This window comes from Schistocerca serialis, chromosome 4, assembly GCF_023864345.2.
Source record: "Schistocerca serialis cubense isolate TAMUIC-IGC-003099 chromosome 4, iqSchSeri2.2, whole genome shotgun sequence".
NCBI classification, from domain to species: domain Eukaryota; kingdom Metazoa; phylum Arthropoda; class Insecta; order Orthoptera; family Acrididae; genus Schistocerca; species Schistocerca serialis.
In genome coordinates, this window is record NC_064641.1 from 288,350,006 (window position 1) to 288,377,213 (window position 27,208).

The 27,208-nt window shown below is 43.1% G+C and overlaps 2 protein-coding genes across 2 annotated transcripts in view; one reads left to right on the plus strand and one right to left on the minus strand.

Moving 5' to 3' along the window:
- Positions 1-2,598, minus strand: part of LOC126473894 (ubiquitin carboxyl-terminal hydrolase 5) — a 165,520-nt gene extending 162,922 nt beyond the window's left edge. Inside the window, exon 1 of the mRNA XM_050101234.1 lies at positions 2,378-2,598. Coding sequence (XP_049957191.1) covers positions 2,378-2,479 — 102 coding nt within the window. The 5' untranslated portion in view covers positions 2,480-2,598. The remainder of the gene's footprint in view (positions 1-2,377) is intronic.
- A 239-nt stretch (positions 2,599-2,837) lies between these two features.
- The window catches only part of LOC126473895 (ATP-binding cassette sub-family F member 3), a 110,542-nt gene continuing 86,171 nt past the window's right edge, over positions 2,838-27,208 (plus strand). Inside the window, exons 1-2 of the mRNA XM_050101235.1 lie at positions 2,838-3,006; positions 3,293-3,401. Of these exons, the coding sequence (XP_049957192.1) occupies positions 2,931-3,006; positions 3,293-3,401 (185 nt within the window). The 5' untranslated portion in view covers positions 2,838-2,930. The remainder of the gene's footprint in view (positions 3,007-3,292; positions 3,402-27,208) is intronic.

Genomic DNA, 27,208 nt, shown 5'->3' on the forward strand with positions numbered 1-27,208 from the left:
TCCCTGGTCCGATGAGACTGATGACCTCGCTGACTGGTCTCCTCCCTCCAAACCAACCAACCAACCAACCAAAACCAAGCATGATCAGCACCAAGAAAATCATCCAATGGAAAGGCTGAGTGAAAAACTGATTGACTGATTAATTGAGGGGGGATATTGCACCAAATGGTGAGGTCAGCAGTCCTATGATTCTGAAGTGAGTCACAGAAGAAAAAGGGTCTGCTAAAAGTGGACGGATCTAGTCAGGGGAGTCAAATGATGAGCAAAGAAACACAGTTAAGGCATAAAAGGTAAGACCAAATTGAAAAACTGGAAAAAAGGGGGGCCAATGTGGCTGCCCTTGGCAGGAATTTATGGAAGTACGCTACCTTCCCTAGGAAGGCCTGAAGCTTCTTCATGGATGAGGGGCGAGGCATGGACATAACAGCAGAGATGTGGGCTGGCAGAGAGTGAAGCCAATCCAGCAAGTCCTCAAACCCCAAATAAATAACAGAAGGTTGGAAAAACACTGAGATTTCACAAGGTTACACCGAAAGCCTGCAGACTGTACGACAGAAAACATAGTGTGCAAATTTTTGACGTGATTGGCTGTGGAGAAGTCCAAGACAACATCATAGAGATAATAAATGCAATCTGGAACAGGCATAGTCAATTGCTTTAAAAATCACTGGACAATAGCAGGGGTGTTAGCCACACCAAAAGGAAGGTGCAAATATTGACAGAGGCCAAAAAGAGTATTCAAAACCAGAACTCACTGAGACTCTTCGTCCACAGGAACCTGCAGATACACTTCAGAAAAATCAATTTTAGGAAAGTATTGGCCAACCGATATTTTCACCAATAGTTCCTCCTGGCATGGGAGAGGACACGTGTACATGATTGACTGCACATTGACTGTGGTACTGAAGTCACCACAGCAGCGAAGTTTTCCTGATGTCTTCCAAACTATAACCAGTGGAGACAACCATTCACTAACCATAACAGGTTGCACCACCCCTAGAGATTGAAGTCTGTTCAATTATGCTTTCACTTGATCTTTCAGGGTGACCGGAACAGGATGTGCATGGCAAAAACTGGCAGAAAAATTCTAAGCACACCCTATATATTCAGAAAACAAGTCCAAAAACTCCTTGTGCAATGTTTCCAATTAAGAATATGGTACCTGATTGGACAAAGGGTGAACTGTGTTGGTGATAGAAAATCCAAATGCCTGAAATGCATCCATCTCAAACGAGTTCTCAACACTGGTATCAGCAACCACCCCCCCCCCCCCAATTTAAGGGAACGGCTCCTGAATTGTAAGAGGCAGATGCCGTAAATTGTTCCAACAGTGCAATGTTCTGTTTGTTATAACTGACAAGCTCCCAGGTAACTGGTATCAATGGCAGTGAACATAATCACTCATAGGTTTGAGAATACAGTAACACCTCTATTGACCTTGCACAAAGTACAGACTGAATAACATTGGGGATAAGCTACAACCGTGTCACTCCCTTGACATCTGACGTGTTTCCTGTACAAAAATCTTTGATTTGTCACTGTACATTATGAGACGAATAAACTACATTCTCAACTACTGCTTCCCTTTCATGTCCTTTGACTCTTAACTTTGCAGCTGCAGTCTGGTTGATGTACAAGTAGTAAATAACCTTTCACTCTCCTGTATTTCATCCATGCTACCTTCAAAATTTTAATGAGTGTAGGCCAGTTGACACTGTCAAAGGCTCTCTCTACAGCTACAAATGCTAAAGGCCTAAATGTATGTTTGTCTTTCTTCAACTTATCCCTTAACAGTAGTAGTACAATATGTAAATTACCCTACAGTATACTTCACACTGTGCAAAAGGCTTGTTACAGGGAGAAAAGCGAACAGTGTCTCCCAAAACATGACTCAACAATATTTAAAGGTTCAGATTTGTAGTACATGCAATGGAATGTATTTTAAAGTGTTCGCAACCTTATCTGTCTTGCTAGTACAGGGAAAATTGAAGTTCATAGCCACGAAAGCCAAATAAGACACTCGTACTGTAAATTATGACAGTGTTTACACACATCAGGAGGACCTAATACAAGAATAAATCCCGAAAACTTTTTACTTTAATAATGGTCCTTTCATAAAAACGAAATACTTCTGTTTGGTACGAGTAAAAAGAAAATGTTTCATGGAAAAGGAAGACTTCCTTTTTTTTAATGGCATATCATATTGAGCACTCAAGTGAATGGCATGTTTACATACTTTCCACTATTTAGGCTACTTCCACAAATGTAAATGTGCTCGTTACTTGTTCAACATATATTTGCAACTCGCTGAAATGTGCAAAATGTCACAGAGAACAAGTTGAAGAATGTGGCATACACAGAGCGCGAAGTTACTCACTGGAGTATCAAAGGAGAACACGCACTCGTCTTTGTATATCTTATCTCCGTGGGATGGAATCCTTATATCAGGCAAGAAGCGAGTCAAATCCACAGCAGCCATCGCACAATTTCTGATAGACCTCTTCGTGTTGATGTCTTAAGTTTTCTCCTCACGGTAAACACCGGTGTATATGCACCATCACTAGCAAACTCCGCACACCAAAGATCTCCACGTGTGTCATTACTGTACCGCAAAGATCTCGTGGCGGTTTTTTTCAGAGATCTCCACCGACTTTTTATTCGATTGGCATATACCATAAAATGTTTCATTTGCATTGAGTCTTACAATCGCGAAGAATACGCTTAAGATCGCAATTCCAAAAACGCAATTAAAAAGCGCAACATTACACGGTTAACTTGGTTTGCTTAATTGCACAGCCATAATATAAAAATTACCCTCCAATTTTGTTGATTTCTTGCGAAGGTCTTTGATGGTGATGAAGTTACGCTAGTGTGAGTGTTGTCAAAAGCCGTGAGGGATTGCGGGTACGAGAAATAGTATTAATGGAATAATGGCAGCAACCAGCGGTGAATATATTAAATCTCAATTCCCGACAATTGATGACGAGTTGTATCAGTATGTGGAAGGTAGTGTACTGAATAAGAGTACATAATGTAATATTGTTTTGCAATCAATTTAGCTGCACAGAACTATTATTTCTATATAGCAAGAGTTTTTTTACTCATTTGAATTTTGGAAATCGTATTTAGTAGTGAAGTATGTAATATATAAAATAAACCTGCCTAATCTGAATCGATCACTTAACTTACCTTAAACTTAGGCCAATACGGTACAATGGACTTTGAAAAACTGATTTTGTGCTCCGTAATCTTACTGTTGATTTGTATTTTCTCATTTTTAATCCCCATGCAGGAATTTTGTCAAGCAGTGCAGACGATTTCGAAGATGGCACAGAACTGTACGATGCAATTGGAGAAGTTCTTCATGAAGCGGCAAGCGATAAAAGTGAAGTAGAAATAAGGTAAGCTTTCGCACTTCAGTACACACTACTCATAATTCGTTTTCATATTTAAACATGTTAGCGTCGAAAATATGTCATTTCGTGTCAACAGCGCAATAAAAATATCTCCAAAGCATCTTTTTATGTCCGATTTGGTGTGACTTAGGTCAGTCGTAACGTTACGGAATGTTCAAGCACTGAAATACATTACAACACTACGAATCCACGTTCAATATGAAGTTGATAATGGAATCGTGCTAAAGTATAGAAAGTCCTTGTGGAACCACATCGATCCATGACTTTTAAACATGTGATTACGTGCGGTAGAATCCAATGTGTACACATGCCTCTTGGCATTATTTCACATGCAGTACATAATATTGAAGTAACATGTTGGGGGCCATGTCCATTATAGTACTCCCTGAGTTAGCCAGGCACAGTTACAGGTGGGATGAAGGGTTACAGAACGTCCACCAGGAAAGCTGCAACAACCAAAATATGGTTGTTGGATGTTGAGATTTGTATGGAAGCAATCAAATGCCTTAATGTACCCTGCTTGTGGTTTCCTTTGGTGTGCTGAAAATGGCTATGTACAGAACAACCTGGAAGGTGCTGTTCATCCTACATAAACATTATTCAATCAAAGACACCTTCCCACAGACCATAAGTATGCAGACGACAGTGGATGAAATGTGTGTTTGTTCTGATATGTTTCCTCAAAAGGGATTGACTTAATTGTAGTGGATGTACATTTATTAGGTGTGTTATTGCTCATCAGAACACTCTGTTTTTGTAGTCTGACACATAAGTAAAATGACTAATGCTGGGGATAAGTATATATAATGTGTGGTCATTTTAAAAATGTTAATTAACTCTTTCACTTTAAGTGTGACTGGTGGAGCCCATGTAAGTTCATTCGAGAGCTCATATGAACCTTCTGACACTGGGTGTCAGCTTCATCCTGTAATATAATTGATGAGGTGTTTGATGTCATATGTTCTTTTTGAATGCTGATAGTTTCTTTTGTGCCTATGTTGGTTTTTGGAATGTAGGTTGAAGTGATAAACTAATCATTAACATAGCTCTGAGGTCCAAGCAAGGTTGAGAGGTGAAAGTTTGGTTGAGTTGATGAAGCCAACAAATACGAATACATAATTTTAGACATGGTAATATACTGATCTATAATGTAGCCTGAGGTCTAGTTTAAGGGTATACAGAACGCCCTATGCTTACAATGTTAAATTTAGCTAAAAGTTAGGAACATTTTCTCATTTGTTATTTGGACGATACTCTTGATTTTTTTTTTCACAGAATGCAGAGATATGTTCTACTTTTATGCTGAATTATTAATTTTGAAAAAATAATGTATAGTTTTTCAGATATTTTATTTTTTGTAAATTTGAATTTTGTAACAAGTATTTTAAAATTTACATCCATTAATACAAAAATAATTCCACATATCTTTTAATTCAGATATATTAGAAGGTCTTAACGAACAACTACAGAAAATTTCATCTTTCTACTATAAATAGGCCTTGAGAAAATGTACCTTATACACAAAAAAAACTAAAGTTACGAGAAATTAGCTTCAAAGTTTTTACTTCAGTACAAGCCTGCTCCATAGCTTGTATCATCAGAATCGTCCAACAGCTTCCTCTTGATGGCTCTGCTATGCTGTCTAGCCATCTTTGAATATACTTTTATGGCATTATCTGAAGACCTGAGCCGTTCCTTCTCCAAACAAAGCATAGCTGCGGCAGTTCATAGTCCTGCATAGAGCCCCAACTTCTGCAGAACTTTGCATTTTGTTATATTGCCCTGATTGAATGATGAAAGAGCATCATAAATGCCAAAGTGAAGTGTGTTTATACCCACAAACACAGTTTTAGGTAGTCTGTTCCATATCACATGGTTCACATACTCATTTGGATTTTGAGTCCGGCCATGAAGACATTTCTTTAGTAGACTAATATCTGCGAGGTCTCGGAATATTGGTTATATTTCATCCATTATGGCAGGTGGCAGGTGATGAGGGTGATTGTATTGATTCTTAATTACCTTGCCTCTGTTGTACTTGCACCAACTATCGTCTCCTTTTGGACGTAGCCCATGTTGGGGATTCTCATTGTTTGAAGCTGTATGAAAAACAGAGCCCAGACTGCTCTTCTAATTAATTCTGCATCTGCTGTATTCTGTCTTATTGCTAGACCATAGCACTTCTGAATATGATCTATTGTAGCAATTGTCAGTCTATTTTTCCCATCTAAAGTTTTTCCATCGCTCTATTTCTTGCCTTTCATGCTAGCCTTGAGCCGTCGAAGTCTTGATCCCATCCTTTTCTGAACATGGCCAACATACTCCAGTTCGGAAATTTTCACATCATTACCATAGGGTCTCAGTTCCTCAATTTTTTGGAAAGCCTTTGAGTCACCATCTCCAAGATAATTTATGTATCTAACGTTGTACCATTTTACTGAGCGTTGATAAATACTTCTTACACCAGCAACTTCCATACCACCACTTGACCCATAGTAATTTGCCATGCACTCCTCTTCATGTTTATTTTTCATTTTCTCCTTGCATCTGCAATGCTTGGAAAGTATTGCCACATCAACTACCTTATCAGTGTTCACACTTGTAGCTGTTACTACACCATTCAGAGATGTGTGGCCTCTCTTCTGCCAGCTTCCATCAAAAGCTATGGACAAGTCTCTGCTATTATTATTTTCAACAACTGCTTCCTCAACAGCATCTTTCATGTTTTCCTGTGCCACATCTTCTACAGCAGAGCCTATTGCAATTATGTGTTTGTTAAATTTTGAAGGTGGAGGAGGGAGGTTCATCACACCACACAACATGGCACCTGCAGCCCTGCCCTTTCCTATACACCATAAACCAGTCTAATGTTTATATCGTATAGTTTACCTGTATCTGCAGTAACATGTGAGGAATTGAAGAAAGTAACACTGTGTTTGAAATAACTGCACATCAACTCTAATTCACAAGCAAGTCCTACATGTAAGTTTGTTTTCAATGAAACACCACATTTTCCACATTGTTTGCAGCACACATTGTTCTCCAAAACGTCTGATAATAAAGAGACGTTAATTACCTCATATGTTGTAGTCCCAGCATTTAGTTTCTTCTATTCTTCTTCAATTCCAGCTAGTTTTCTTCTTGAAGCACTTTCCGGTGTAGTGGCAGCAGCATCACTCAATGTATCACTACCAGTGTTGAGGTTAGTCGCTACTGGGACATCAGATACTGATGAAGATGAATCAGGCGAATTTTTAGTACACTTTACTTTCTTGCGCCAATGTACACGCTTTCTAAATACCTTCAGACTAGGTCTTGGCATGTTGAAGGAAAGAAAACTCAATGACTTCTCCACATACGACTTTCACAACAGGGACATGGATGTACTCACAAAGGAAACAATACAAATGGTGCAGAATCTATTGTCAACTGTCTAGCAGTGTAGCCAACAGAAAAGCTAACTCTCTTGTGCTCAATTATATCTCTGGCAAGGCTGTCTATATCAGGTATATTTCGCGTCTCATATACAAGGCGCGGAACATCGTGTGTCGAAATTATTTAAAAAAATTATTTAAAATAGTTCTATTCACATCATCCAAATATTTTATACATGGTATTAAACAGGAGAGTCTAAATTTTTCGAATATGCATTTACCCAAAAATCGATTTTTTTTCTTCGAAAAACTCATTCCGTATACCCTTAAAAGGGGCAGTTTCGTTGAGTTGACCAAGCAGTATCAAACACTTTGATTAATCCCATTTCACCACTCAATTCATTTTCAGATATCATTTTGTGCACAATAGCACCACTGTAAATGTCTTTTGGCAGAGTGCAGGAATGTCTTGAGTAAACTGTGGTAGTGCTACTGCATCTTTGCTAATTCCTGTGTGCTCGTGTAACGGTGAGATGCTAGCCTCTGGTGTGGCTGCTCATTGTACAGCATTGGAGTGGCCCATTTACCTATTGTGAGTGGCCAAGCTAATCAACTGCAGCCCTGGTGATTTGTGTAGTTTTTTGGTATTTGATCCAAATAGTGCTGGATTAAGTGAAGCCTTCAGATATTGCTATCCCAACTCTCATCCAAACTGTCACCCTTCAACATACCTTAGACCTTGCTATGTTTCGGCCATCTTTCACACCACTCTACATTCCAAAAAATGTAAGACCCAAAACCAGTATTTGCAGGCTTCTTCTGTTTGTGCATGTGTGACTGCATGCAACTTTGTACTGTAGATCTAACACTGACTTAGTTAAACACAATTTTGACATAGTAATCTGTCAAAATTTGTAGATGAAGCACACCACATTGACTTACATTATGCACTAAGATACTTCATCTTGGGTGTTATGTTTTACTTTAGGATCATTCCATGTCAATTGGTCTAGAGCTTGCTGCATGACAATCGCATACTTTGATGGAATTTTGTGTAAACATTTGCACATTTCTAGTAAACATTAGTAAAGTTTGGCACTCACCAGTTTAGTACTTGCAGAGGTGTAGTCATTTGTTTGAATCAATAACACAGCTTTCACAAGTGACCCCAGAGTTTTTGGCCACATTGAGACACAGTATCTCCGGCAATATTTTCATGAAAGAAACAAAAGTATGCAACCTTATACAACTTTTTGTTCTCTCTCAAGTGGAGTAAGAAAAAAAAATTTATGAACAATTTTCATATGGATAATTTGAAGTGAAGTAAGACTTTAAACATGGCTATTTGAAAAAATGTGGATATTAGAGTTTTATATCTCTGTAAGTAAGTGTATGACAAACCGGAAATGTTGTGCGATATGGCCTATCAACACAAGATCTTAGAATATAAAGTCATTCTTCGACTTTCCCAGGGGACACCACCATATCATAGGTGCCTTTGCTGCCGGGAGGGAGGGATTTACGTTCCTCGAAGATGCTGAGGACTGTGGAAGTGGTGGCATGGGCCACCCAGTATGGATAGGCCTCAGTGGAGGGGCCCGATACACAGTATCCCACAACTCCAGGTTTCCCAAGCTATGGACTGGCCTGTGCCAACACACTCTTCTACCACAAACTCTGATCATACTTCAGGGAGACCGAGCGAGGTGGTGCAGTGGTTAGCACACTGGACTCACATTCTGGAGGACAACGGTTCAATCCCACATCTGACCATCCTGATTTAGGTTTTCTGTGATTTCCCTAAATCGCTCCAGGCAAATGCCAGGATGGTTCCTCTGAAAGGGCATGGCTGACTTCCTTCCCTGTCCTTCCCTAATCCAATGAGACCGATGACCTCGCTGTTTGGTCTCCTCTCCCAAACAACCCAACCCCAACCCAAACCCATACTCCAGCGACCTTTGTTAGGAGTGGCAGTGTAACATTGTGTGCTTCAAATAAGGGTCCTTGGCTTCACTGCCTATGCTGTGAGGAAGGAACAGTCCTCTTAAGGAAAAACCTAGACCTGAATGTGTGCTGCCTGCTGATTGGGAGAACGACTGTTGAGCTAAAACACTCTCTAGTGGGCAGCCTCTGGGACACTGCCCCCTACCCCTCAGTTGTGCTGGGTGATTTAGAAAGAAGGAACACATTTCAGTTTATTACAGACTAACTATAAAAGTTAGAAACACACTGCTCATGTCACTAGATAGAGGAAGGTTCGTAGTTTTGACATAGCTGTTCTGTTGTTTATTTGTAGTAACATGGCATTTATCCCACAAGATAATTTTTTATTGGAATTTGTCCGAAATCATTCCATTGTTAAATTACAATCTGCATTCCACCATCAATTCAGCAAGAATCCACCTTTGCAGAAGATTTATTACTGGCATACATAATTCATGGAAGTTGATTGTATAAACAAAGGGAAGAGCACTGGTTAGCCATGCACGTCTGATGAAGATGCCAAGCATATCCGAAATGAGTTCACACAGAGCCCTCTGAAGTCCACGAGATGGACAGGCAATGTACTTAAACTGACTCAAACAACGGTGTGGTGTGTTCTGAAATGACACCTGCAGATGAAGCCTTAAAAGTTGCAGTTACTGCAGCAATTTCCGCCTAGTGACCATAATAGGAGTTTTCACCTGCCTCGAGATGATTAGGTGTTTGTGTTGTCCTCATCATTTCATCATCATCATGAAAGCAGCGAGATTGGGCTGAGCAAAGGTTCAGAATTTGTATGGGTGCTGATAACAGTGCAGTTAAGCTCCCCACAAACCAATCATCATCATCATCATAATAGAAGGTATGAAATTTGCATTTCAGTTCTCCAGGGAACTTTTCCAAATGGCTTATCTTTATGTGAATCAACGTTTCATCTACTGGGTAAACTAAACTGTCAATGTACAAACTCAGGGATCACAAAATCATGGTGTCCTCCTCAAACATGACTCTCACCAGAAATGAGTGTGTTTTGTACCGTTTCTGTTCAAAAAGTTTGAGCCTTCCTTTTTTACAGAGGAAACTGTGACAAGAATGTCATACGTAGACATGCTACAAAATTGGTCATTTCCTCAACTTCACAAAGGTGCACTTTCAGTTAAGGTGCAGTGTTATCTTAATGACACAAGCCCTCAGCATTGGCTTGGAAGAAATGGACAAGGTGATCTTGTTACTTGCTCTTGACTCCTCAGGTCACCAAATCTCACACCTTGCATTTTTTATTTCTGTGTTGGTGCATGAAAAAAGCCTTTGTATCCCACTTGTGGCAGCTACTCTTACAGAGCCGAGATTGAAATGTGTAAGTTGTCAATTCAATATACAGGGACCTGTTGATTTACATATGGAATGAAATGGGCTACTGTTTCGATGTTTCTCAAGCAATACATGGTGCTCATGTTGAGTGTATGGTATAGTGTCTGTGCGAACATAAAACCTTGAACCCTCTTCTATCCAACGATGTGCAATATTTTTCTATCTTTCATAATTTTTCAATACTAAACAGTTGATATCTGTTTTTGAATAACCCTATACAAAGCTTGCTCGGGCACATGGAGCTCTGCCTGGGTTGACATTTATTTCCCGAGAAGCTGGTGAGATCCATACGGATTGACTTCAGTTCACACGTACCCATGATGGGAGGGGTGTACCATCAAGTAGTACCTACGCCCATCCATCAAAGAGATATCAGTTGGTCAGCCTGCCTGAGAAACTCAAAATTACAGTAACATGACACAAGTTTGCCAATTTGCCAAAACACATTGTAATCAAGAGAACAGTGGATACCTTTGAGAAAGTATTTTGTTTCTGTATTCACAAGGCGTTGGAGGGTATTGCTGGGTCCATAAATGCATTAATTCCACGAGAGGCCTTTACATATGTCTGCTTGTGTCTGTATATGTGCGGATGTGTGTGTGTGTGTGTGTGTGTGTGTGTGTGTGTGTGTGTGTGTGTGTGTGTGTGTGTGTGTGTGTGTTTGTCGGGGGGGGGGGGGGCGCGTGCGCGTGTGTGTGCGCGAGTGTATACCTGTCCGTTTTTCCCCCCAAGGTAAGTCTATCCGCTCCGGGATTGGAATGACTCCTTACCCTCTCCCTTAAAACCCACATCCTTTCGTCTTTCCCTCTCCTTCCCTCTTTCTTCATGAAGCGACCTTGGGTCGCGAAAGCTCGAAAATTGTGTGTGTGTTTGTGTTTGTTATTGTTTCTATCAACGTACCGACGCTTTCGTTTGGTAAGTCACATCATCTATGTTTTTATATATATTTTTCCTACGTGGAATGTTTCCCTTTATTATATAACAAAGATGATGTGACTTACCAAATGAAAGTGCTGGCAGGTCAACAGACACACAAACAAAGACAAACATACACACAAAATTCAAGCTTTCGCAACAAACTGTTGCCTCATCAGGAAGGAGGGAAGGAGGAGAAAGATGAAGGGATGTGGGTTTTAAGGGAGAGGGTAAGGAGTCATTCCAATCCTGGTAGCGGAAAGACTTACCTTAGGGGGAAAAAAGAACAGGTATACACTCGCTCGCGCGCACACACACACACACACACACACACACACACACACACACACACACACACAAGCAGACATTTGTAAAGGCAAAAGCAAACAAATGCCTTTACAAATGTCTGCTTGTGTCTGTGTATGTGCAGATGGGTGTGTGTGTGTGGGGGGGTGTATACCTGTCCTTTCTTCCCCCTAAGGTGTTTCCGCTCCCAGGATTGAAATGACTCCTTACCCTCTCCCTTAAAACCCACATCCTTTCGTCTTTCCCTCTCCTTCCCTCTTTCCTGATGAAGCAACATTGGTTGCGAAAGCTTGAATTTGTTTTTATACAGAGGGAAACACTCCACGTGGGAAAAATATATCTAAAAACAAAGATTCTGTAACTTACCAAATGAAAGTGTTGGTACGTTGATAGAAACAATAACAAACACAAACATACACACAAATTTCAAGCTTTCGCAACCCATGGTTGCTTCATCAGGAAAGAGGGAAGGAGAGGGAAAGACGAAAGGATTTGGGTTTTAAGGGAGAGGATAAGGAGTCATTCCAATCCCGGGAGTGGAAAGACTTACCTGGGGGGGGGGGGGCAGGTGTACTCACACACACACACACACACACACACACACACACACACACGTGCGCCCCCCCCCCCCCCCCCCCCCCCACACACACACACACACACACACACACACAAGCAGTGGGGTCGGTCATCTTCATTTTTGCTAACACTATCATTCAGTCTACGTACCTCGATAGGATTCTTGCCGATGTCCCTTCACTCTGTGGTAGCAGATACACGCTAGGCAGTATAAAGCAGCATTGATGAACCCCCCCCCCCCCCCCCCCCTGCGGGTCCGGGGATTAGAATAGGCCCGAGGTATTCCTGCCTGTCGTAAGAGGCGACTAAAAGGAGTCCCACCCCCTCAAGGGGGTCGTTAGCGCCTGCGTCCGGAGACGGACGGTTCCACGACCTCTATTTGCGGTCATTTTGCTTTTTCCCTTCTCGTTTCTTCCTTCCTTTGGTTGGTTCCTTTCCTTGCTCTTTTCCACCTCACTGTCTTCCTTACTGTTTCCGTGCCTTCTTCTCCTTGCCTTCTCCTTGCCTTCTCCTTGCCTTCTCCTCCTTGCCTTCTCCTCCTTGCCTTCTTCTCCTTGCCTTCTTCTCCTTGCCTTCTTCTCCTTGCCTTCTTCTCCTTGCCTTCTTCTCCTTGCCTTCTTCTCCTTGCCTTCTTCTCCTTGCCTTCTTCTCCTTGCCTTCTTCTCCTTGCCTTCTTCTCATTGCCTTCTTCTCATTGCCTTCTTCTCATTGCCTTCTTCTCATTGCCTTCTTCTCATTGCCTTCTTCTCATTGCCTTCTTCTCCTTGCCTTCTCATTACCTTCTTCTCCTTGCCTTCTTCTCCTTGCCTTCTCATTACCTTCTTCTCCTTGCCTTCTCTGGTCTCCGCCTCGGCGTTTGAGACAGTCTGTCCTCTCTCTCCCTCTCTCTCCTCCTTTTCCTCTTCTTCCTTCCTCCCTGTGCGTGCCTGAAGGCCGACCCACGCGTTCGCACGCATAGCCGGTGACGGGGTAACGCGTAATTCCCCGCCCTGGGTAGACATGTAAGGCACGCGCGTACCCCCTGGTAAAGGCCAGGCCCGGGGAGGGGTGATTGCCTGAGCTGATACCTTCTGACCATGCCGATTGGTCCCTCCGTCTGGTTCTCGGGAGGTGTGACCTGAGGTGTAAACATTCACCTAAGGCGGGAGTGCCCTCTGAGAGGGTCCCCACAAGGAAGGAGCGCGCCATCGGAGACGCTGGCAATCATGGGGGATTCCTCCGCAATGGATTTCACTCCATCTGTCTCGACTTCTGCCCAAAAACGGAAACGTGACCAGCCATCAGTGACAAAAGTACTACCGCCTGCCCCACAGTTCCTCATCGTTTCTCGATCTGAGGACGGAAAGGATTTTTCCTCTGTCAACCCTTTCGTTATCCAAAAGGGTGTAGATGCCATAGCCGGATCTGTCAAATCTTGTACCAGGTTGCGTAACGGTACCTTATTACTAGAAACTGAGAGCGCCTTTCAGGCACAAAAACTGCTTCGGGCCACACTCCTGTACACGTTCCCTGTGCGGGTGGAGGCTCACCGCACGGAGGCTCACCGCACTTTGAATTCATCTCGTGGTGTGGTCTATACTAGCTCCCTCGACGGACTGACTGACGAGGAGATTCAATCTTTCCTCGCTGAGCAGGGCGTGACGGCTGTCCATAGGGTCATGAAAAAGGTCAACAGTGACCTTGTACCGACCCGGACACTTTTCTTGACCTTCGATAGTGTTAAGTTGCCATCGCGCATCAAGGCGGGCTATGAGGTTATTTCTGTTCGCCCCTATGTCCCGACACCTACGCGCTGTGACCAATGTCAGCGTTTCAATCACACTCGACAGTCTTGTTCCAATGCGGCTAAATGTGTCACTTGTGGCAGGGATGCCCATGAGGGTGACTGTCCACCTCCGTCTCCTCGTTGTGTGAACTGTCAGGGTGACCATGCCGCATCCTCCCGCGACTGTCCTGTCTATAAGGAAGAACGCTGTATCCAAGAAATTCGGGTCAAAGAGAAAGTGTCCACCTCGGCTGCTCGCAAGCTATTTGCTAGTAGGAAGCCCACGCTGCTCCCAGCGGGGAAATACAGTACTGTCCTCGCCTCTCCTCGGACTACCAGGGAGGTGGCAACCCAGACATGCGATCTGACCTTCAGCACCACGGTCGTCCATTCGGCCAGTGCTAAGATCGCCCGGTCGACGTCTCCTCTTCCTCCCGTCACCCCTCAGACACAAGCACCTTCATCAGCTTCTGCCAAGACGAAGACCCAGAAGTCAGATGCACGGGCCTTTAAGAAGGAACCGTCCCGTGCAGACTTCCTGCGTACCTCGACCTCCCAGCCTTCGACCGGTACTTCCACCAAACGTACTTCCAAGAAGGCTCCTAGGAAGCACAGTTCTCCTTCTCCGCCACGGCACATTTCTTCTCCTGCGCCACCCAGCGGTTGCCGCCCCAGGCCGTCATCCGTTTCGCCTGGCCGCACCACTGGTAGCCGAACATCTGGCCGTTCACCGGCGGAGGAAGCTCCCCCTCCCGGCCATCTTCCCAAGATGGCCGATGAACCTATAGACCCAATGGACGAAGACTGTCCGCCTACTGATAGCGGCGGCAGTGCTCGCTCGAAGCCAGGTCCTCCGCGGCCTTCGAGGTGACCCCTTCTTTTATCTTCCCTTTCTTACGATGGCACTTATTCACTGGAATATTCGCAGCATTCGCTCCAATCGAGAGGACTTGAAGTTGCTGCTCCGCTTGCACCGTCCGCTCGTCGTAGCCCTCCAGGAAACGAAGCTACGCCCATGCGATCAAATTGCCTTGGCACACTACACCTCTGTGCATTTTGACCTACCCCCTGTGGTAGGAATCCCGGCTCATGGAGGGGTTATGTTGCTGGTCCGGGATGATATTTACTATGATCCCATCACGTTGCACACCGGCCTGCAGGCAGTTGCCATCCGCATTACTCTCCCCACTTTTACATTTTCCATTTGTACCGTTTACACTCCATCGTCATCTGCCGTTACCAGGGCAGACATGATGCAACTTATTGCTCAGCTACCTGCACCATTTTTGTTAACTGGAGACTTCAATGCCCACCATCCCCTTTGGGGCTCTCCAGCATCCTGCCCGAGGGGCTCCTTGTTAGCAGACCTTTTCAACCAGCTCAACCTTGTCTGCCTCAATACTGGCGCCCCTACTTTTCTTTCGGACACATCTCACACCTATTCCCATTTAGACCTCTCTTTATGTACTCCCCAACTTGCACGCCGGTTTGAGTGGTATGTACTTTCTGATACATATTCGAGCGACCACTTCCCGTGTGTTATCCATCTCCTGCAGCATACCGCCTCTCCATGCTCCTCTAGTTGGACGATCTCCAAGGCAGACTGGGGGCTCTTCTCTTCCAGGGCGACCTTTCAGGATCAAACCTTCACAAGCTGCGATCGTCAGGTCGCACACCTCACGGAAGTCATTCTCGCTGCTGCTGAATATTCCATCCCTCACCCTACTTCTTCTCCACGTCGCGTACCGGTCCCCTGGTGGACTGCAGCATGTAGAGACGCTTTACGTGCTCGTCGACGTGCTTTACGCACCTTTAAACGCCACCCTACAGTGGCGAATTGTATCAATTATAAACGATTACGTGCTCAGTGTCGTCGTATTATTAAAGAAAGCAAGAAAGCCAGCTGGGCTGCCTTCACAAGCACCTTCAACAGTTTTACTCCTCCTTCTGTTGTCTGGGGTGGCCTGCGCCGGCTATCTGGTACTAAGGTCCACTCACCAGTTTCTGGCTTGACGGTCGCGAATGACGTCCTTGTGGCCCCTGCGGATGTCTCCAATGCCTTCGGCCGCTTTTTCGCCGAGGTTTCGAGCTCCGCTCATTACCACACTGCCTTCCTCCCCCGCAAACAGGCAGAGGAGGCTAGGCCACCTAACTTCCGCTCCTCGAATCGTGAAAGTTATAATGCCCCATTCACCATGCGGGAACTCGAAAACGCACTTGGCCGATCACGGTCCTCCGCTCCAGGGCCTGATTCTATTCATATTCAGATGCAGAAGAACCTTTCTCCTGCGGGTAAAGGTTTTCTTCTTCGTACTTATAATCGCATCTGGATTGAGGGACATGTTCCCGCATGCTGGCGCGAGTCTATTGTTGTCCCGATTCCTAAGCCGGGGAAGGACAAGCACTTGCCTTCCAGTTATCGACCCATCTCGCTTACCAGCTGTGTCTGTAAAGTGATGGAGCGAATGGTTAACTCTCGATTGGTTTGGCTGCTCGAGTCTCTACGCCTACTTACCAATGTACAATGTGGATTTCGTAGGCGCCGCTCTGCTGTTGACCATCTGGTTACCTTGTCGACCTTCATTATGAATAACTTCTTGCGGAAGCGCCCGACCGCAGCTGTGTTCTTTGATTTGGAGAAGGCTTACGACACCTGTTGGAGGGCGGGCATTCTCCGCACCATGCATACATGGGGCCTTCGCGGTCGCCTCCCTCTTTTTATTCGTTCTTTTTTAATGGATCGACGGTTCAGGGTACGTGTGGGTTCTGTGTTGTCAGACACCTTTCGCCAGGAGAATGGGGTGCCACAGGGCTCAGTTTTGAGCGTCGCTCTCTTCGCCATCGCGATCAATCCAATAATGGATTGCCTCCCAGCTGATGTATCAGGCTCCCTCTTCGTGGACGATTTTACCATCTATTGCAGCGCGCAGTGTACACGTGTCCTGGAGCGCTGTCTTCAGCGTTCTCTTGACTGTCTTTACTCCTGGAGTGTCACCAATGGCTTCAGTTTTTCTGCCGAGAAGACGGTCTGTATTAACTTCTGGCGCTACAAAGAGTTTCTCCCACCGTCCTTACGACTCGGTCCCGTTGCTCTCCCAATCGTGGAGACAACAAAATTTTTAGGTCTTACATTTGACAGGAAACTTAGCTGGTCTCCACATGTGTCATATTTGGCTGCCCGTTGTACCCGTTCTTTAAATGTCCTCCGTGTTCTCAGTGGTATGTCGTGGGGAGCAGATCGAACCGTCCTGCTTCGTCTATATCGGTCGATCGTCCGCTCCAAGCTGGATTATGGGAGCTTCGTATACTCCTCTGCACGGCCATCCATCTTACGCCGCCTCAACTCCATACAACATCAGGGTTTACGACTTGCGATTGGAGCATTTTATACTAGTCCCGTAGAGAGTCTTCACGCTGACGCTGGCGAATTGCCACTCACCTACCGGCGCGATATACTGCTTTGTCGGTATGCCTGCCGGCTACTGTCAATGCCCGACCACCCGTCTTATCGCTCCTTTTTTGACGACTCTCTCGACCGTCAATACGGGTTGTATGTCTCTGCCCTGCTACCCCCTGGAGTTCGCTTTCGTCGCCTCCTTCACCACCTTAATTTTTCACTCCCTGCAACCTTTCGAGTGGGCGAGAGCCACACGCCACCTTGGCTCCAGGCTGAGGTCCGCGTTCACCTTGACCTCAGCTCGCTCCCAAAAGAGGTTACCCCCAGTTCAGTCTACCACTCCCGTTTTGTTGAACTTCGTTCAAAGTTCATCAATAGGCCCTTCATTTATACAGATGGCTCAAAGACCAATGACGGGGTCGGGTGTTCCTTTATTGTCGGGGCACAAAGTTTCAAATACCGGCTCCATGGCCATTGTTCGGTCTTCACAGCTGAGCTCTTTGCCCTCTACCAGGCTGTTCTTTACATCTGCCGCCACCGACATTCTGCTTATGTCATCTGCTCCGATTCCCTGAGCGCCATCCAGAGCCTCAGTGATCCGTATCCGGTTCACCCTTTCGTGCACCGGATCCAACGCTCTCTTCAGCAGCTGGTGGACGTCGGTTCTCCGGTTAGCTTTATGTGGGTCCCTGGCCATGTCGGTATCCCTGGGAACGAAGCTGCAGATGCCGCGGCCAAGGCTGCGGTCCTCCAACCTCGGACAGCTTCTTGTTGTGTCCCTTCGTCGGATTGTAGCAGGGTAATTTGTCGGCGCATTTTATCGCTGTGGCATGCTGATTGGGCTGCACTTACAGACAACAAGCTTCGGGCCTTGAAACCTCTTCCCACGGCTTGGACGTCCTCCTCTCGCCCTTCTCGGCGGGAGGAGGTCGTTTTGGCCCAGTTACGCATCGGACACTGCCGGTTCTGCCATCGCCATCTGCTGACGGCTGCGCCGGCGCCGTTCTGCCCATGTGGGCAATTGCTGACGGTCCGCCACATTTTAATTTCCTGTACAGATTTCAACACACTGCGTCTCGATCTTAACCTGCCATGTACTTTAGAAGCTATTTTAGCCGATGACCCACGAGCAGCTGCTCGTGTCCTTCGTTTTATCAATTTCACACACCTCTCTAAGGACATTTGATTATGCTGTTTTTTAATCCTCTGCCTATCAGTCTGTCTTTTATCGTGTTTTCCCTTTTAGTTGTTGTTTTAAACTTGTGCCTCGCGGTGCATTCTTAATGTAGTAAGGGCGCTAATGACCATTGAAGTTGTGCGCCCTAAAAAAAAAAAAAAAAAAAAAAAAAAAAAAAAAAAAAAAAATTGATGAAACCAACTCATATATATAAATGCCACATTGGGAAAACATCAGTTATTCTAACATTCAACACTCCAGAGTTACCTGCACACATTCTTGCAGCCTCAGTCTTGAGGTTTGACTGTGTATTCCCAACCAAGTGTGACGTTTCAAATATCTAAGTTTGGTCATACCACTACGGTGTGTAAAAGGAATGCTGCATATGGATATTGTGGAGGCTCAGCTCAAGAATTGGATGACTCTTGTGCACTTCCTCCAAAATTTGTAAACTGCTCTGGGGCTTACCCAGAATGGAGCAGGAAGTTCAGGGTTTACAACAAGGAAAGAAAAATTCAGGGGTTGATTAGGTGACACATATCCTTTGGTGATGCTACAAAGCTTTCAAAGCAATGGAACCTCCAGTATTAACTACTTTTTTTGCATCAGCTCTTAAGAAGCCAATTGCCGCGTGTGAAGCCTCCTGAAAACCCAGACCACAGAATCAAATGAGTGTATACACTGATCAGTGTAAAAGTGCAAAAGCTACATTTAACCCCAAAACCATTCAGAAGCCATCAATGATGGACTTGGAACCTCAGCTGCATACCACTACACTCCGTCTGAGGCCCACTAAACTCTCCCCTGCCCATGCAACCAACTCTTCCAATAATTAAGGAAAAATGTCGCACAACAAGTGCGGTGGGGTGGGGTCGGTCATCTTCATTTTTGCTAACACTTATCATTCAGTCTACGTACCTCGATAGGATTCTTGCTGATGTCCCTTCACTCTGTGGTAGCAGATACCCGGTAGGCAGTGTAAAGCAGCATTGATGAAACCACCACCTAATACCTACCACACAGAGGCCACGTAACTCTGGTTGAAAGTCGGTTCCTGAAAGTTCACAATTAAGAGATTGGGCGATCTTCAGTCTACTTGCAGAAAAGCATTTAAAATTAGATTAACTCTGCTTTTTATTTATATTGAAACACATGAAATGGGTATCAACCCCGTATTTAATATGGTAAAACGTTATCATTCAAAGTTCACTGTCTGTCTAACAAATATTCACTCGAAAAGCAGCCAGAATTTTAGTAAGTTCGACCCGACTAATTTTCATTTTCTACCAGTCAAAAACCTATAACTATTAGCGAGTTAAACATTCGTTCGTTTCAGTGGTCTTCTTCATAAGAGGTGCTCGCCAAAATATTACGTACAGAGCACGAAACACGCCACACGGAGTTGTTACTACGACTAGAAAGTTCACATGCTCATCTCTCTCTAACTATTTGATTTAGAAACACCAAACATTTCATTAAAATGTTCATAACTCCTGTGACTTCAATCACAATATGTTCGAACCGAAATTAGCTCACTATTTTCTCATTTTACAGATTATTTTTAAGAAGCGATCTAACATTGTGTTATCCGTAGATGGGCTAGCAAGCGACTCTTCTCGAGGTAGTCTCCTATATGCCCACTCCTCTTTTCACCCGAGAACAGCTTAATTCACATTGGCTGTTGATCTAAATGACCAATCAGAACGTTCCTTCCAGATCATTCATATGGCAAATCTTGCCTTATCCAATCACTAATTTGATAGTAATTAATGTCAGCAAAACTTCCAATTCTTGTTTAATCAAAATAAACAAAGTGCGAAATATTCTTCAAGTTGATAAATAAACTTATTCCGCCTCTAACTTCCATTCTGGCTGCTTTTGTGCAAAAGCAAGCACACACCAACATACATCACCTGAATCGTGGTTGCAACATAACTTTCCCACAGTTCGTTTGTACAAGGTTTTACGAAAAATGAAGTATTAAATTTTAACGTATGTCCCACATACACTCTCTCGATCGTTCTCACGCACTCACATGGCAAAATATAATCAAATAATAATTTTGATCGATTTTTGTATTACATAACTCACAGTGAGTAAAGTTTTAAAAAGAAAATTCTAATTAATTAAATTATATGCACTGATAACTTTGGAATGGCTTCTAATGATAATGAGAGTCAATCTGTTATTGTTCCTAACTTGGTTTTAAAAAACAAGTGTAGTATTTAGGAGTTTTAGGTAATTCTCTTTATCTCCGGAACTATAATAAAAATCTGAAATTTTGACAGCATCATTCCATTAATAACAAAAGGCTGTGTACCAGATTTGAACAAAATCTGATTATAACTAATATGGATTATTTAGATTTGTTGAGGGTATGAATCTTCGTATCGATTGAATGTTGCACTGTGCAGTTCTCAAAGCAGGCAGTGTCAGCTGTGTTGTGAACAATAATAATAATAATAATAATAATAATAATAATAATAATAATAATAATAATAATGTATCATCATCATCCTGCAGTCACCATACTATATGGCTGCATGCCTTACTGCAACAAATTTCATCTCGTAATAACTTTCTGCATTACACAAGTCGTTTGAAATTAAGGGAAGTGGCAGCGAAACCACTGGATTTCCGAGCACTGTTCCGTCCCAATGGTTATTTTACATGTAAAACAATAAACTGGTAGCCAAGATCACAGGAATTCTTTTTATTCCATTATTACCGGTTTCGGTGAAACTAAAGCCGCCATCATCGGATCTTAGGACACATACAGGTTACAACATCAAGGCAAACAATGGTGATATTAATAGTTGCCTATAACACACAGGCCTTACAAAATTGTCGTAAGTAGCACATAGGCATCCAAGAGAATTGACATTATAAATGTTAAGTGTCTCCATCACATACAAGAGGAAGCTAGGTACTACTGCAACTCCGGCTCTGTTCTTACACTACAGGCGGCGTCGCGAGATGGCGCTAACAGAAGAGGCGCCAATGAGTGTTACAGCTCATGTCATGACAGGCTTTGCGTGTGTGGTGACACTATGTCATTCGGACTTGTACATAATTCTAGAGATTACTGTATTGCGTAAACATATACAAAACTTATGAAAGCTGCAGACCTACACAATTGCACATCTGCCTGGTCAGATGTATGACATGTCAAAAAGCAAATGCAAATTTCATGAGAACTGCAGATTTACAAAAATGTACATCTGTCTGGTCTTATACGTAATAAGATATGATCATACATAGATATTTTATGGGATCTGCAGGGTTATATACAGCACATCAGTCTGGCGATATATAAAATCTACCAAGAGTATATACAAATTTTAAGAACATTACAGGGTTACACAGTGCACACCCATCTAGTCATGTGTAAAAATACCAATAAAACACACCTTGCGTATACAGGGTTACACAGTGCACACCCATCTAGTCATGTGTAAAAATACCAATAAAACACACCTTGCGTATGAGTGCAGATTTTTCCGGTCATATCAATTGCACATCTGTCTGGTTACATATAAAACATAGCAAAAAGAAATGCAAATTTTCTGGGACTGCCGCATTACCAAAGTTCACATCTGTCTGGTCATATATAAAACCTACCAAAAAATCACATATAAATTTTAGAACACTGCAGGGTTACACAAGTGCGTATCCGTCTGGTCTTGTATTAAAAAACATACTGATAAAATACACATTGCATCTGAGCCTGTGGGTTTTGGTCTTAACAGATATTTTACAGTTGAGGATACTGGTATCCACATGGAGGATATAGAGAGCTGGGCATCATAGAAGTTTCCCACAGACCTCCCAGGTAAATGACCACTGCCTAGGGAGAAGGACAAGGCTGACCCTTGCTAATCAGCAGCTCACACCAAGACTTATGTATTGCATTCAAACTTAAATGGATACTGTTCGCATTTGGGAGAATTATACCTCATGGCCCGGGAGACACAATTCTGCCTCGGCTCACAAGAAACTCATTTTAAAGTTATTGACACACCTGTGTTATGGGGGTAGGAAGAATGTTCGTAATGGAGACAGGGCTGAGGGTGGGGTGCTGTTTTCGTCAATGACAAATGACACTCTTCTCCTGTCCCTCGTACAGTGGCCATACAAGCAATTGCAGTGGAGATTCTCCCATCAGTTAACATCAAAGTATTTTCTTGATATCTTCCACGTCACCATCCCTTGGATGCAGATGATCTGACAGAGCTCTTCTGGGGACTCCCACAACCATTCCTCCTTAAGTGTGACTTCAGTGCACACAATGTACTATGAGGTTCAGCTAACATTTGCTCATGGGGTCAAATTATCGATCACCCCATCCATTTAGAAAAGCATAAAAAACCACTTGCAGATAAAACATCCTTCGCTAACTCCACACCTGGGGACTACATGGACATCTGCAGCTTCTTATACAGTCCTTTCTTGAGAACAGACACTTATTATTGCACTGGTTGATTCCTTGCATGGCAGCTTTGTTCATGAGAATGGGGTCCTCCAAGGCATTGTACTCAGTCACGCACTGTTAGCAGTTGCTAACAGTGGCGTCTCCTCTTCAGTTGGAAGCCCTGTTAAACGCTCTTTGTTTGTAGATGACTTCACAATCTCCTACTCTTCCTCTAGTCTTAAGACAACAAAGAGAAAATTTCTGCTGGCTATAAGGAGACTGGAAACTTGGTGCCAGTAAAACTGGTTTTAGGTTCTCAATTGAGAAGATTACTTGTGCTAACTTTAACCACTCTCGTTTCAGGTTTCACTCACTGGTGCTCATGATGGGAGAGAATAATTTAAATTTAGAGACAATGTGTGCTTTTTCAGCCTTCTGTTTGACCTAAAACTTCGCTGCTGCACCTGAAACACCTGTGAACAAAGGGCACCAAATCGTTGAATATTTTGAAACGCCTCAACAGAAAGGCATGGGGCTCCCACTTCCTGCAGTATTAGGGATTTGTTGGATGACAGATTATGACAGCATGGAGTGTTGATCAGCCCATATTTTGTACCTCAAGATGTTAGATGCTGTTTCCTGTAAGGGCATTCACCTGGAGTCTTTTGGACCAGCCCAGTTCAGAGTCTGTGTGCAGAGGAAGGTGAACTACCATTCCTGATTCGGTGACCTATCCTCCTGGCTCAACAGGCTCTGTGAATCTTAGCCTTGCACCAGTTATCAGTATTTAGTGCAGCAGGCCACCCCAACTTCGAGCACCTGTTCAGCAATCACTCCCATGCCACCAAGCACATTCAGGATAAGTGTTACAGACTGCTTCATGGGCTTAGGTATGTCAGACCTCTCAACACTCAGCCAGGAATGGAACAAATTGCCACCATGGTGACTTCAGACACCAAAAGGGATTTTAAGTCTAACACAGTACAGGAAAACTTGTACTCCCAGTTACATTTGTACAACTGTTTTCTTCAATTTTAAGTGTGTACCACAGTTTTCATTGTTTATATGAATGGATCCCACCAAGGGAATGCTCTTGATTGTTCAGATGTTACAGACGTCAGGGCATCCCACAGTTTGGCTGGAGATAGGCCCACTATCGTCACCCATACTGACACCAGTATCACCTGAGTTTTTGAATCTTGTGAACTGTCGGGCCTCATCTCTAAAGTGCTTGGGAGGGGAGGTGGACTTTAATGCATTATAAACAACTTTGCCTCTGGGAACATTTTAAATCCAACAATGCATGCAGCATATTGTTGTGGCTGGAAGTCTGATGATGATTTACCTCATTCACTGCTGTCAATAATTTTGGTCAGAAGTGATGCATTATTCCAAAATCTGCTGACCTGAATTGTTGTTTCATCATTTGGCAAAAACTGATGATTTTTCTCTAGCTCCTGCTGAGAATGCATGTGTTTAAACCTCCACTCTTGTGGTGCTTTCTCTTGTTCAGTTTCTTCTTTGTTGATTAAGGCAAATTTAATGCCATCAATATTGTCAGTGCAGAAGTGAAACAGATCTATAGGTATGAGAATCTGCTTAGAAACTAGACATGGCAAGCTTGCAACTACTGCTAATCCCTTCGTTTTACCATCGATGCCGTCGCAAGGTGACTTTCCTTGACTTGTAGCAAAATAAATAAATCTATTTTTCCATCATTCCAAATTCTCTTTTATGATAGTACAGATTGATTGGAGGTGTCACGGAAATAATGAATGTGAGAAATCTGAGCAAGCTGTGTTTTTGTATGTATGATTGGCTCCTTGATAATAACCTGAAAATTGTGTCCTGTTGCAGTGCAGTGCGTAAACTCAGAGATTCCATTTGTGATTTTGAGGAAAATAGATGACAAATGGGTGGATTGTTGGTTGGAAGGTTTTCCTAGTGGAAACATTGAATGATAAATTTATAATTTTCAGCAGAATCCTTTATGATGATCAGCTCACTAGTTTGAATCAAATTTAAGGACTTTAAGATGGAGGCTTTGAAGTCTGGCGATGTAATTATGGCATTGGTGATTCAAAATTTTTTCCTCTTCTTCAGTAAACTCGTCCACTGCTATTTTTTTAGAATCAGGAATGTGTCGATTGGTATGGACCCATTGCTTGCTCAGTATTTTTTGTGTGGCTCATGCTGTATGAAATAGCTAGCAACTGCAAATGCTGTAGCCTCTAGTACAGGACACTTTTCACAGCAAAGTCGGTTGAATTATTTAAATTCCAGACAGCAAACTGCCATGCTGAAAAGCTAAAGTGATTACTTCACATTATTAGATACACAAAAAGAAATTACAATCCTTATTATTGGTTTATTTATGCCCTAACAATTTTATAGAGCTGAATGCTTCAGAGAGGTTAAAGAAAAACAAAAGATTCCTTTTTTGCAGTTTTTAGAGGTTTTCTTATTCATGCCCTGTTCATTAGGACTTATGATTTTGCTTTCCACAGACACTACTGAACAATGCTAAAACATAATAAAAATATTAGATATAATTTGAATGCCAGTGGAATATGGCCATAATTTCAATGCACTTTCACCTTCTCATTGTTTTTTAGGGCATTATATGCTCGTGCTGCAAAACCAAATCGAGTTTTTTAGGTGGGCTTTCTAATGGAAATGGTTGAAAAGTGTTTGCAGAAAGTATGTTTGAAAAACAGAAGGCTGAAAGTGCCAATTTTTGGAATTTCACAAAAACTGTCAATTTTGCCTTCAGTTTGTAAACTATTGTAAAGCAGTTGGAAAATGAAATATTATATTCTGAGACTAGATGCTGGCAAGTTGTTGCATGTGAAGTTTAAAGTTTATCCCACAATTACTTCCGGATATTTAAAAAACTATATCACATTTTTTCAAGATTTTTTCCAACTTTCCTTCAAATTATCTATATGAAAATTGCTCATGAAATCCTTATTATTCCACATAAGACAATCCAAAAAGTTGTAAAAGCTGCTGTAGTTTTGTATATTTGATGAATATTTTGCTGGACATACTATGTCCCAAAGTTGCCGAAAACTGAAGGGTGCACAGTTAAACGCTGCACTGCAAGGTCACACAAATCCATGCAAATAGTAAGTTGATGAAAATAAAAGTTTATCATTGTTCATTTGGAACTTGTGTGAACGTTGACACAAATTGTCATCAAAATCAGTGATGAAAGCAACTTTCTCCAAAATTAGATCACTTGGAATGGAACAATCCTTCAGTGCTGCCTGCCAATAGGTCACAGTCAGTGTTATACTCATTGAAGTATGCACTTTATCATGTGGCAGATGCAGATTGTATCAAACCTTGCAGCTGTGTTGAATTCAGTTGTTCTCACTTCTTTAATTACAGTTTCATATGTGCCTTACTATAGGATTGCTAGTTTGACACAAGAAAAAACATGGAATAACAATTCCTGCCTGACAGGTGATATATTCTGATTAGATAGGTTACCACGTACACACTCTAAATTGTATGTAAATATGTTGTATTTTTTGTAGTTTTCTGTCTTATGTATATTTCAAGATACTTGATAAAAACAAAAGAATAATACTTTGTATTTAAATTAAAGTTAATAAATGGAAAGTATGGACTAAGAGTCTTTCTTGTTACTGCACTTAGGCTAGTCTTTTGCAGCCAGTAGGAAGAAAGTTTTGGATAGCATACTGCATCCTAATTTGGCACCAAAGCAATGGTCTCTAACATTTCTACTGAAATTGTTGCAAGTTTTGTTCTCTCCGCTCCTTCCCCCTACTCCCCCTTCGACCGAGTGAGGTGGTGCAGTGGTAGCACACTGGACTCGCATTTGAGAGGACGAAAGTTCAAACCTGTGTCCGGCCATCCAGATTTAGGTGTTAAGTGATTTCCCTAAATCGCTTCAGGCAAATGATGGGATGGTTCCTTTCAAAGGGCATGGCTAATTTCCTTCTCCATCCTTCCCCAACTCGAGCTTGAGCTCCGTCTCAAATGATCTCGTTGTCGACAGGACGTTACACACTAACCTCCCCTCCCCCTGTTGGTCCGGGGGTTCGAATAGGCCCGAGGTATTCCTGACTGCTGTAAGAGGCGACTCATTTCACACGTTTCGGCCTTTGTGATGGGCCCCTGTAGGGTTTGCCCTCCATTTTTCAAAATTTTCCCAAAGAGCGAGCCAATTTGGGAAGGGCACCTTACCTGGTGCATCATGTCCATCATGTGCTGAGACCTATAGCATCATTCATCGACGTGGATCTGCACTTCTGCTCATTCTCCAACTGTTGGGCAAGGTCACCCTCCTGGGTGTGTGTTTTTCCATCGACTGTGCAGTATTGTTTTCTTCGCTGACGATGACAATGGACTTGTTTGCTTGGTTGCACCTGATATCCAGCATGGTAGCCAGTCTGTTCTGGTGGGTCCACTGCTTGGTTGCACCTGATATCCAGCATGGTAGCCAGTCCGTTGTGGTGGGTCCACCACATACCCTGTTGGTTGTAGCC